Source organism: Erinaceus europaeus, chromosome 6 (assembly GCF_950295315.1).
Source record: "Erinaceus europaeus chromosome 6, mEriEur2.1, whole genome shotgun sequence".
In the NCBI taxonomy this organism is placed as follows: Eukaryota; Metazoa; Chordata; class Mammalia; order Eulipotyphla; family Erinaceidae; genus Erinaceus; species Erinaceus europaeus.
Genome location: NC_080167.1, coordinates 38,858,263 through 38,871,029, shown reverse-complemented (window position 1 = coordinate 38,871,029; position 12,767 = coordinate 38,858,263). Strand labels below are relative to the sequence as shown.

General features: G+C 38.6%; 1 protein-coding gene across 3 annotated transcripts in view; it reads left to right on the top strand.

The window, feature by feature from the left end:
* The window catches only part of PLD5 (phospholipase D family member 5), a 484,123-nt gene that overhangs the window by 452,286 nt on the left and 19,070 nt on the right, over positions 1-12,767 (top strand). For 2 of the 3 annotated variants that reach the window (XM_007535606.2, XM_007535607.2), the window contains exons 8-9: positions 1,392-1,560; positions 8,708-8,822. In XM_007535606.2, coding sequence (XP_007535668.1) covers positions 1,392-1,560; positions 8,708-8,822 — 284 coding nt within the window. The remainder of the gene's footprint in view (positions 1-1,391; positions 1,561-8,707; positions 8,823-12,767) is intronic. The other variant, XM_060192042.1, reaches the window with a different exon arrangement.

Sequence of the window (12,767 nt, the reverse complement as noted above, 5' to 3'; positions counted from 1 at the left end):
AGGAAACAGTACTTTGCTGGGTCTTCAACCCTTTCGGTGCATGATGGTGGAAAAGGAGGTAGGTTTGGGGAGACAGTGTCTTGCAGACACTTGTTATGGAGAAATGAGAGGTTGTGCCTATGTGTCAACAAGTATATTGTAAACCATTATCCACCCCCCACACACAATAAAATATAAATATATGTAATGTTTGGTTGGTTTTCCTTTTACTGGGGGTTGATAAGAATCAAAGTTTTCATCATATGTTCTCAACTGAAAGGAGAAGAAAACTAAAAATATGTATATTCTCATTTGATCTGTCTCCCTGTGTTGAGAGAAGAATTCATCTTAGAAATAGAAATCATCTTCATGGATGCATCAATCTGAAATGTTAAAATACTCAGAATAAATTTAGGGGCAGAATTTCTGAGAAATATTTTGGAAAATCATAAATGCATGGCCATGTGCCTCCTGTTTCCTTCTTTTCTTTTCTTTTTTTTCTTTCTTGCTGGAAGTGCAGAGAGTTAGGTGCCTGTAAATATCTTAATACATTTAATCCAGGAATTGTTTTCTTCAAAGTGCACAGTTCCGACAACGCAACCTAAAATCTAATTAATTTGGAAAATTGCAATTTCAGAATAACCAGGCACCAAGGTTAAGTGGTTAAGTGCACGTATATTGCTCCAATATTTTTCATACTGCCTACACTACATATGCATAAATATGTGACTTCTTTATGCAAATAACTTTCAGGGTTATGAAAGGTGTGTGTCTCCCAGAAAGTAATTCCTTCTGATGACAGTCAGAAAGCATTTTAAGCTGTGAGATGCAAATTTATTAAAATACTTTTACTGTAAAATACTGTGTATCTCTTGAACATTCATGAATTTCCCACACACACACATTTTCACGTCTTTTTTCTTCTTACTCTTTGTTTCTCCCTCTGACTTCTGTGAAACTCTTCCCCCTCTCATGTGTAATAAAATAAACCTTTTAAGAAAAGACTCCGTTCTGCAGAAAAGATTAGATAATCAGTACAATTACAGCCTAAGTGCAACCTCTTTAAAAAAAAAAAAAAAGAAGAAGAAGAAGGAGAGGTTTCATGTGAGTTCTAGTTACATTTCTGTTTGCAGGTTGATTCCTATGCACACATATTTACTGAGTGAGGCCCAGGTAGGGTTGGAGGTACAATAAGGATAACACAAGGTGGTTGTCAGTCTGTACACGTACTTTGTCCACACAGTGAAATTTGATTTTAGAAAGGGAAGAACTGCTTTTATTCAAGGCAGCCTCCAAGGAAGGTTACATGCTACAGAACAAAGTAATGATCAGATCAATATATTTTCTGTATTCTAGTAAATTTCTTTCCCCCAAACTAAGTTCTCTCTGTCCATATGGATTTAATTTTACAGGACATACTGGCCCGACTTGGATGGGAAAATAAGAGAAGCATTAGTTTTGCGAAGTGTTAAAGTTCGACTCCTGATAAGCTTCTGGAAGAAAACTGACCCCCTTACATTTAACTTTATTTCATCTCTTAAAGCTATTTGCTCTGAAATAGCCAACTGCAGTCTGAAAGTTGTAAGTATTATATAGACTCTGTCATTAAATAAAAAGTATCCCTTTTAGGATGCTGAGTGGTGGTGCACCCGGTTGAGCACACATGCTGCAATGCACAAGGACCCAGGTTCAAGCCACTGATCGCCTCCTGTAGGGGGAAAGTTTCATGAGTAGTGAAGCAGGGCTGCAGGTCTCTCTCTCTCTCTCTGTCTCTATCTCTCTTTCTCTTTCTCTCTTTCTCTCTTCTCTCCTGCTATCACCCCTTTCTCAATCCAATAAATAAATAAAGATAATAAAAAAATTAATCATACTTTTTACAAATTCATGAAAGCTATGAGCTTCCAGAAAAAGCCAGGAAAACAGTCTTTAACAGTGAAACATACTTCAGGCCTGGCAACATAGTACAATAGGTATGGTATGTCTTGCCATGAATGTAACCCATATTCTAGCACCAACACCACATGAAAGGTGGCATGATACTGAAGGAATCTTAAGTACTGTGGTATCTCTCATTGCTCCCACTTTGTTTCATTATCTCCACAAGAAAGTGGCCCCAGAGTAGTGAAATAATGCATTCTTAAGGCCCCCTAGCTTATATACTTCTGAACCTGCTATCCCTACCTTTCTCTCCATCTTCTTTCTTTCTAAAAAAAAGTTATTTATTGCATATAGATAGTCAGAAATCAAGAGGGAAGGGGGTGAGAGAGAGAAAGAGAGCGAGAGACGGCAGGTGTAGATTGCATAATGCAGAGACTCTCATGCCTGAGGTTCCAAAACCCCAGGTTCAATCCCCCCGCACCACCATAAGTGAGAGCTGAACAGTGCTCTTGTTAAAAAAAGAAAAAAAGAAAAAAAAAAAGAAAAAGTAAAATAAAAATAAGTAAGTAATGCTTTAAAATTAAGGTTTGTTTTAATAAAGAGATAAAGAAAGATACCTGTGGCACTACCTCACAGCTTGTGAAGCTTTTCCTTTATAGGGATTAGGGGCTTGAATTCGGGTCCCTGCCCATAATAACATGTGGAGTCAACCAGATGCTTCAATGCCTGGCCATATGTACAAGATTTTTCAAACTTATTCCAAAAAATCTCTTGAGCTCTAGAACAATCTAACCCATTGAAATGCCAAATATCTGATCTGTCCTCTTTTATAACTGTTTACAAGCTAGCAAAACCTTCTCTAAGCTTATTTGTGTCTAACAATTTTTTAAAGTACTAATAACAGACATCACACACCACAATTTTTTTTTAATCCCCTGCCTTATAGCCAAAGTATCAGAGTCACTTGGTTCCTTCCAAATAAATATGGGCTATGGTTTTATCAAACAGCTTACCAATACAAGGCATCAGTCTCTAGTTTTGCATTTGCAGTATCAGTTCACTTTATGTGTATTAACCTCACGTAAGCCATTATTCGTTGTTTATTAAATTTTTGTTGCTATATGAAGCCTCCTATTCACGTTACTTGAACAAAGAAGTGCTTAAAATGTTTTAAGCAGGTGCAGGAACTTATTATAGTTATGAGTAGATACACTTAGCCAAAGACAGAGTTAAAAACTTCATGGATGTTATTTGATGTTCAAAACTATACTAGAAGCAGGCATTTTCCCATTTTATAGACATAGAAAATGTCTAGAAAGCTTAAAGATATTAACACTTTCTGGGCAGGAGTAGATAGCATAATGATTATGCAAAGAGTCTCTCATGCCTGAGGTTCCAAAGTCCCAGGTTCACTCCCCCGCACCACCATAAACAAGAGCTGAGAAGTGCTCTAGTAATAAACAAACAAATAAATAAATAAAAATTTCTCTCATCATACATCAGAAAAGGTAGCAGCAGCAAATGCTGGAGAGGTTGTGGGGGTCAAAAGAACCATCCAGCACTGCTGGTTGGAATGTAAATTTGTCCAACCTCTGTGGAGAGCAGTCTGGAGAACTCTCAGAAGGCTAGAAGTAGACCTACCCTATGATCCTGCAATTCCTCTCCTGGGGACATATCCTAAGGAACCCAACATACCCATCCAAAACGATCTGTGTACACATATGTTCTTGGCAGCACACTTTGTAATAGCCAAAACCTAGCAGCAACCCAGGTGTCCAACAACAGATGAGTGGCTGAGCAAGTTATGATCTATATACACAATGGAATACTACTCAGCTATTAAAAATGGTGACTTCACTGTTTTCAGCCCATCTTGGATGGAGCTTGAAGAAATGCTGTTAAGTGAAATAAGTCAGAAACAGAAAGATGAATATGGGATGATCTCACTCTCAGGCAGAAGTTGAAAAACAAGATCAGAAGACAAAACACAAGTAGAACCTTAAATGGAGTTTGTTTATTACACCAAAGTAAAAGACTCTGGAGTGGGTGGGTGGGGAGAATACAGGTCCATGAAGGGTGACAGAGGACCTAGTGGGGGTTGTATTGTTATATGGGAAACTGGGGAATATTATGCATGTACAAACTATTGTATTTACTGTTGAATATAAAACATTAATTCCCCAATAAAGAAATTTAAAAAAAAAGACTCTGGGGTGGGTGGGGGGGAGTACAGGTCCAAAAAGAATGACAGAGGACTTAGTGGAGGTTGTATTCTTATGTGGAAAACTGAGAAATCTTTTGCATGAACAAACTGTTGTATTTACTATAGAATGTAAAACATTAATCCCCCTTTTCTTTTTTTTCAATAGAGAAATTTTTAAAAAAAGACTCAGGTTGGGGAGGGAGTGAGGGTTCAGATCCTGGAACATTATGACAGAAGAGGACTTAGTGGGGGTTGATTTATTATGTGGAAAACTGACAAATGTTACACATGTACAAACTACTATATTTTACTGTCTACTGTAAACCATTAATCCCCCAATAAAGAAAGTTAAAAAAAAAAATTCTCTCGAGGATACTAGTTAGTAGTGTAGCAAGACTTAAAGGCAAGTCTTTCTAACTGTGCAGTCAAAACTTTTAAACACAGTACTCAATATAGACTGGATCAGACAAGTTGTAAAGTTTTTTTTTGGTATCTTTCCTATTAACATTAAAAATACATAAACTACATCTGCTCAAAGATGTGGAAAAGTACAAATCTAATCTATATCCTTGAAGACCTGCAAAAAATGTCAGATAAAGTATATTTTAAATTTTTTAAAGTATTAATGAGAAACATAGGAGAAGAGAGAAAGAGCCAGACATCACTCTGGTATATGTGCTGCTGGGGATTGAACTCAGGACCTCATGCTTGAGAGTCAGATGCTCTGCACCACCTCCAGGACCATGTGTAAAATTTCTCAGTTTTCTTTTTTTTTTTAATTTATTTCTTTATTGGGGAATTAATGTTTTACATTCAACAGTAAATACAATAGTTTGTACATGCATAACATTCCCCAGTTTCCCATATAACAATAAAACCCCCACTATGTCATCTATCATCCTTCATGGACCTGTATTCTCCCCACCCACCCACCCCAGAGTCTTTTACTTTAATGCGATATGCCAATTACATTTCAGGTTCTACTTGTGTTTTCTTTTCTTATCTTGTTTTTCAACTTCTGCCTGAGAGTGAGATCATCCCATATTCATCCTTCTGTTTCTGACTTATTTCACTTAACATGAATTTTTCCAGGTCCATCCAAAATCGGCTGAAAACGGTGAAGTCGCCTTTTTTTTTTTTTTTACAGCTGAGTAGTATTCCATTGTGTGTATATACCACTATTTGCTTAGCCACTCATCTATTGTTGGACACCTGGGTTGCTTCCAGATTTTGGCTATTACAAAGTGTGCTGCCAAGAACATATGTGTACACAGATCTTTTGGGATGGATGTGTTGGGTTCCTTAGGATATATCCCCAGGAGAGGAATTGCAGAGTCATAGGTAGGTCCATTTCTAGCTTTCTGAGAGTTCTCCAGACTGTTCTCCACAGAGGTTGGACCAATTGACATTCCCACCAGCAGTGCAGGAGGGTTCCTTTGACCCCACACCCTCTCCAGCATTTGCTGCTGTTCCCTTTTCTGATGTATGACATTCTCACAGGAGTGAAGTGGTATCTCATTGTTGTCTTTATTTGCATTTTCTCTGACAATTAGAGACTTGGAGCATTTTTTCATGTGTTTCTTGGCCTTTTGGATCTCTTCTGTGGTGAATATTCTGTCCATGTTCTCCCCCCATTTTTGGATGGGGTTATTTGTTGTCTTGTTATTGAGTTTGGCAAGCTCTTTATATATGTTGGTTATTAAACTCTTATCTGATGTATGGCATGTAAAGATCTTCTCCCATTCTTTGGCGGGTCTCTTGGTTTGGGTGGTGGTTTCTTTTGCTGTGAAGAAGCTTTTTAATTTGATGTAGTCCCATAGGTTTATACTTGCCTTAGTCTTCTTTGTAACTGGATTCGTTTCATTGAAAATGTCTTTAAAATTTATGCGGACAAGAGTTCTGCCAATATTTTCCTCTAAGTATCTGATAGTTTCTGGTATAACATCCAAGTCCTTGATCCACTTGGAATTTACTTTTTTTTAAACTTTTTTTTTAATTTTTTTTTATTTAAGAAAGGATTAATTAACAAAACCATAGGGTAGGAGGGGTACAACTCCACACAATTCCCACCACCCAATCTCCATAACCCACCCCCTCCCATGATAGCTTTCCCATTCTCTAGCCCTCTGTGAGCATAGACCCAGGGTCACTGAGGGTTGCAGAAGGTAGAAGGTCTGGCTTCTGTAATTGCTTCCCCACTGAACATGGGTGTTGACTGGTAGGTCCATACTCCCAGTCTGCCTCTCTCTTTCCCTAGTAGGGTGTGTCTCTGGGGAAGCTGAGCTCCAGGACACATTGGTGGGGTCTTCAATCCAGGGAAGCCTGGCCAGCATCCTGGTGGCATCTGGAACCTGGTGATTGAAAAGAGAGTTAACATACGAAGCCAAACAATTTGTTGAGCAGTCATGGATCCCAAGCTTGGAATAGTGGAGAGGAAGTGTTAGGGAGGTACTCACTGCAAACTTTAGTGTACTTCTGCTTTCAGGTATATATTTTGCAGTAGTTTATGGATACATGTGAACATAAGCTCTCTCTCACAGAAACTGGTGTATATCTAGGTTATGGGACTTTGTTAGAAAGTGAACTACCTGAGATGAAATTAGAGTGTACTATAAAAGGAAAGGTCTCACCCGAGTAATGAAGCTGAAGGGTTGTCTTTCCATGCGTGAAGTCTCTGGACACAGTCTGAGGTGAAGCATGTTGAGGTAGCAATCGTTGCGTTGGTTAGGTTGTGATCGGCGGATGCAATATTATTTGGTTTGGACTGGGAGATGCATACGGGAAAGTGAGCCCTATCCAAGGGTTCCAGGACTGGGGGAAGTAGGGGCTCTATAGTGGAGATGTGAGGTTCTTGCTGTCTTAGGGTTCAAAAAGACAATCGATAGTTAATGTTATCATCACATTATTTGGTAATTGGGTTAACTTTGAAAAGTCCTTTTGTTATGGTTTGCTGTACAGTATCCAGTATCTTGTATATAGCTGTGCTATTGGATGCTTCTAATCTACTTGTTCTAGGCTTTTCAGAGAGTCCGCATATCAAATATACAGCCTATATATTAAAAAGATTCAGTTTGTGTTTTGAGAAACTTTGAGACATACAATTGATTTTCCCCCTCTCATATTAATTAACTAGTGATTTATATGTCTACATTTTGCTAGGAGTGTACATAAACACCATTCCCACCACCAAAGGACTGTGACCCATCCCTCCCACCCACTCCCACCCCCCACTGGCCCAGGAAGCTACATGTCTACCCCTCACCACTGGGTTTTTACTTTGGTGCCCTAGGAATTTACTTTTGTATTTGGTGAAATACAGTGATTCAGTTTCATTCTTCTGCATGTTTCAACCCATTGTTTCCAACACCATTTGTTGAAAAAAATTTTCTCAGTTTTCTACAAAGCACGCTCACCTCCAACCTAGGTACTCCTCCACCGTCCTGCACCGGCACTTGAAAGGCCCTCTGAGTCCTTTACTTTTGTGCATTACCCCAAATCCAGTCCAAGTTCTGTTTTGTGTTTCCCCTTCTGTTCTTATTTCTCAACTTCTGTCTCTTTCTGGCTCACATAAAATATTTTTAACTCATTCATCCTATTAAAAGATTTTTTAAAGTTCACCTCATTAACAATTTAAAGGCATATTTCTAAAATTTACAGTTTCAAAACTGTAAAAGGCATATCCATTTTTGTATGTTCTCTTTCTCTTCCCCCCTCCCCATCTCTTCTTTCTTTGCTTCAAGCACACATGGTTCTCAAATGGCTGTAAGACATTCTCAAAGATGGTATGCAATTTTGAAAATGTCCAACATATTTCAATGTAGAAGCAGCTTCAGACCTTCAAATTTGATATCATCTTCCTTTGAGTTTATAAGGGTCTGTGAGCTATCACAGTTAACTCCTCACCTAAACTCTCATCAATTTTTGTACACCCCTGACTCCTTAGGGAAAATGTAGACCACTCCTTCTCTCAGGTCCCCTCTAGATGTTTTCACATCCTGGTCTTAGATGAACTGGAAAGTTGCTTTTTAGATGACATTAAAGTGATGATTCAGGACTCCTGGTTTGAAACGGTATTTTTGTTTGTTTGTTTATTTTTTATTCATTTTGTTTTGTTTTCATTGCCTAGGTATTTCAATGGAAAACATTTGCTCTTTCAGCAAAATTACTTTTGACCTTTGAAAATCCCCAGGTTAATTATTTAGTCATGGACACAGACCTTCTGCTTCTTATAATGTATGCAACATGTGAGAATATTCATTCAGTACATTGGCATGCTTGACAGAAAGCACCCAGAGGCTGACTTCAAATGCCAGTGCACCTTGATGAATAAGGCAATGCAAATTAAACAAGCTTCTGGCCCTGGAACTGTTGAAAGAATGAATTTTGTGTTCATTTTGTAGCTTAAAAGTGTTAATTATAGGCCTTGTTGAGTAGCTAATTTTCTCTCTTGTTGCCTGTATGGATTTGAGAACAAAAATAGTTTCATCTATATGAAATAATAAGACTGTGATTTTAATAACACCATGTGAGGTCTATTGTTGATATTTAGGTAAAAACCGTTCAGTGCTCTTCAACAAAACCAAAAAAAGAAAATTTCTCTATTCACCTGCTCTGCTTTGTTCTGTTTCATCATGTTTTGTTTTACAGAAATTTTTTGATCTGGAAAGAGAGAATGCTTGTGTAACAAAAGAGCAAAAGGATCACACCTTTCCTAAACTAAATCGCAACAAATACATGGTGACGGATGGTGCGGCATATATAGGTAGGTGTCTGGACTGAGAGGCCTCCTAGGGCATCCTGCAGGTAAACCAACTGCGCTCTTTTGTACCCTATGTTGAAGAAGTAGCAATATGCTAGCAAGAAGGGGATTTTATCTGAAGATGCAAAACAGAATCCTGAAGACAAAGAGCTCTTCCACCAAACCTCTTTTCTATGGTTTGTTGTTCATAGGTAGGAGGCAAGCCATACAGATGTGATTCAGTCTATGTGTTTTTACAAAAAGAAAAAAGCATCACTTCATTAGCTTCATTTGATAGATAAGAAGATGAAAGACAGGAGTCGGGCTGCAGCACAGCGGGTTAAGGGAATGTGGTACAAAGCGCAAGGAAAGACCTAAGGATCCTGGTTCAAGCCCCTGGCTCCCCCCCTGCAGGCGAGTCGCTTCACCGGCGGTGAAGCAGGTCTGCAGGTGTCTATCTTTCTCTCCCCTCTCTGTCTTTCCCTCCTCTCTCCATTTCTCTCTGTCCTATCCGACAATGACAACAATAACAACGACAATAGTAACTATAACAATAAAACAAGGGCAATAAAAGGGAATAAATAAATATTTTTTTAAAAAGATGAAAGACTCAGTCAGAGGGGACTTGTGGCACTGCAAGAGCTCAGTGCTCATTCCTCACCCAAGAACCAAAGTCAGCCTTTGGTGAGGAGTGGTGAGACTCAGTTTCAGACACTATCTGGGCTATAATCCCACCCTCCTGCTTTTTAAATAGCAAACTAAGAACCACTTAAATTGAATTCTCTAAGTCTCAACTTCTCGTCTGCAAAATGGAGCAAATAATATTCACTTTATCAAGTGAAATCTAGATGGGATTATATATCAAGAGTTCCTTGCACATAGATAATACCTAATCATTTAATTTTTTTTTTTAACCAGAGCAGCTCTGGCTTCAGGGTTTCATGTTAGAGTCTCTTTGCATAACTATTATGCTATCTACCCCTGCTCTAATTCTTTAAATCATCAAATCATTTAAATCATTCAGATGCAAAAATCATGTATACTAGTAGAATTATTCATGCATGTATCCAATCTATTCTACTTTTCCACAAGGTTCACTACTCCAAAGTTACCATTTAATTTGTACTCTGAAAGAGTGGAAATTATGATCTATAAATAACATACACAGCTTTATATAGTAAAGAACATAGTCTTCAAAGAAAGAGAGCAACTTTGGGGCCAGGAATTGACTCACTGGATAGAATATATGCTTTACTACATGCTACCTGAATTCAGTGCCTCGACCACCATATGGGAACACTGTGGAGAGGGACACTTCATGAATAATGGAACAGTGGACCAGCTGGTGGCACACCTGGCTAAATGCACACATTACAGTGCTCAGGGACCTTGGTTAAGCTGCTGATCCCCACCTGCTGGAGAAAAGCTTCATGAGTGGTGAAGGTGGTGAAGCTTCATGAAGTGGCTGAAGGTGTCTCTTTCCCTCTCTATCCAATAATAAATAAATAAATATTTTTTAATAGTGAAACAGTGCTATAGTTGTAGTATTCCTCTGTGTTTCTCTCTCTCTCTATGTGTGCTTCGCACCTTCTATCTAACAAAAGAAAGAAAAAAAAAGAGATATCACTGGGAGCAGATATGAAGCCACAGCAAATAAACCCTGGAAAGGGGGGAGAGGGAGAGAGAGAGAGATGGGAGGACAGTGGAAGAAAGACCTGTGTGTGCAAGGAAAGAAATTGAATGTATATTTTTCCAAGACTAACATATATATATATATACTTTATAAATGATTTCTATCTTACTCAATTCTCTTAGTAGCATTACCAATAGGAAGAGTGACTTAACATTTAGAAATGAGGAAGCTTGGACCATAAAATATGAAATGAATTAACTGTGCAAATGAATGGAGAAAGATCTAGGTCTTGCTCACAGGCTGCCTAAATCCCCTTACCCCCTGAAGCCCTTTAGAAGTTTTTGTTTTTCCAGGGAAAATCCCTAAGAAAGGAATTCTTGGGTCATAATGTAAGCCAATGACTGCCACCTCTCTAGATTCAAAGGAGGTCTCAAAACTTTACCTCAGGCTCAACCTGACACTGTTGACTGGCTACGGAAGAAGGGCAAATGCTAGAAGAAGAAGAAGAATGTAAATCCATTTTCTACAGTTCTGATGAATCTCCAGACTATTTTCCACAGGGCTGGACCAATTTACATCCCCACCAGCAGTGTAGCAAAGATAGCCATTCCAACAGTCAGTGTTTTCTGTCTTATTGTGTGGCATTTTCATAGGTGTGAAGTGGTATCTCATTGTCATTTTTTTTTTTTTGCATTTCCTTGACCATCAATGACTCTTGAGAATTTTTTCATATGGCTGTTGGCCCTTGGGATCTCTTCTATGGAAAATATTCTCCTTATATCTCCCCCTGCCCATTTTTCAATACTTATTTGTCCTTCTGTTTGTTTTTGGTATGTTTGTTTTGAGTTCTGGTTATTTTTTTGTTTCTTTTTTTTTTTTTTTTTGGTTTGTTTCTTTTTTTTTAATTTATTTATGAAATAGAAATATTGACAAGATCATAGGATAAGAGGGGGTACAATTCCACACTATTCCCACCACCAGAGCTCCATATCCCATACCCTCCCTTGAAAGCTTTCCTATTCTTTATCCCTCTGAGAGTATTATTATGGGGCACAGAAGGAAGAAGGTCTGGCTTCTATAATTATTTCTCTGCTAAACATGGGTGTTGGCAGGGCGATCCATACTCCCATCCTATCACTCTCTTTCCCTAGTGAGGCAGAGCTCTGGGGAGGTGGGATTCCAGGGTACATGGGTGAGGTCTTTTGCCCAGGGAAGTCAAATTGGCATCATGGTAGCGTCTGAAACTTGGTAGCTGATAGAACATCAAAATATAAAGCAGAACAAATTGTTAAATAATCAGGAAACTAAATGCAAGAATCTATAGGAGTTGAGATTTAGAGTCTCAATTTTTCAAAAAAATGGTAGGTCTGTTTTAGGTATATTCCAAGGGGCTCGAGTCCATGGGGCTCGTGTCCACTGACTTTTGAATGTTAATTTTATAGCCTGACACATTACTGTATTGCCTGATGATATCCAAAAGCTTCTTGCTGGATTCCTTAGGTTTTTCCATGTATACTATCATGCTATCTGCAAATAGGGAGAGTTTGACTTCTTCTCTTCCAATCTGTATCCCTTGAATTCCTTGCTCCTGCCTGATTGCTATGGCAAGAACTTCCAACACTATGTTGAATAGTAATGGTGATAGTGGGCAGCCCTGTCTAGTACCTGATCAGAATGGAAATGCTTCCAGTTTTTCACCATTGAGTATGATGTTGGCTGTAGGTTTGCTATATATAGACTCCACTATCTTCAGGAATTTTCCATCTATTCCCATTTTTTGTAGTGTTTTGATCATAAAGGGATGTTGTATTTTGTCAAAGGCTTTCTCTGTGTCTATTGATATGACCATGTGGTTTTTGGTCTTGCTTTTATTGATGTGGTGGATCATGTTGATTGATTTATGTTTATTAAACTAACCTTGCATGCCTGGGATAAAGCCCACTTGGTCATGATGAACAATCTTTTTTTTTTTTTAATTAGCTAAGAGAAGGGAAAAAAGAGAGTAGAAAGAAAAGGTAGAAAGAAACAAATTCCTCTCACAATGGATAGGACATCCAGTCACCTAGCAATGGAAAAGACAACAACGGTTTATTTTGGTCAACCTGAGGAAAGTAGATGGAAAAGGTATATGTGAGATGATTTCTGGAGGCAGAGCTACGAGCAGCAGATCGCTTTCTGTCCTCTCCTCGCCTCTCCTCTCCTCTCCTCTCCTCTCCTCTCCTCACCTGGATCAACTAGGAATACCAAAGGAGACCACCCGGGACCGAAACAAGACAGGACTAGAATGACCACAGGAACCCACTAAATCACCGGTGAGTACAAACACATGTGGCTGG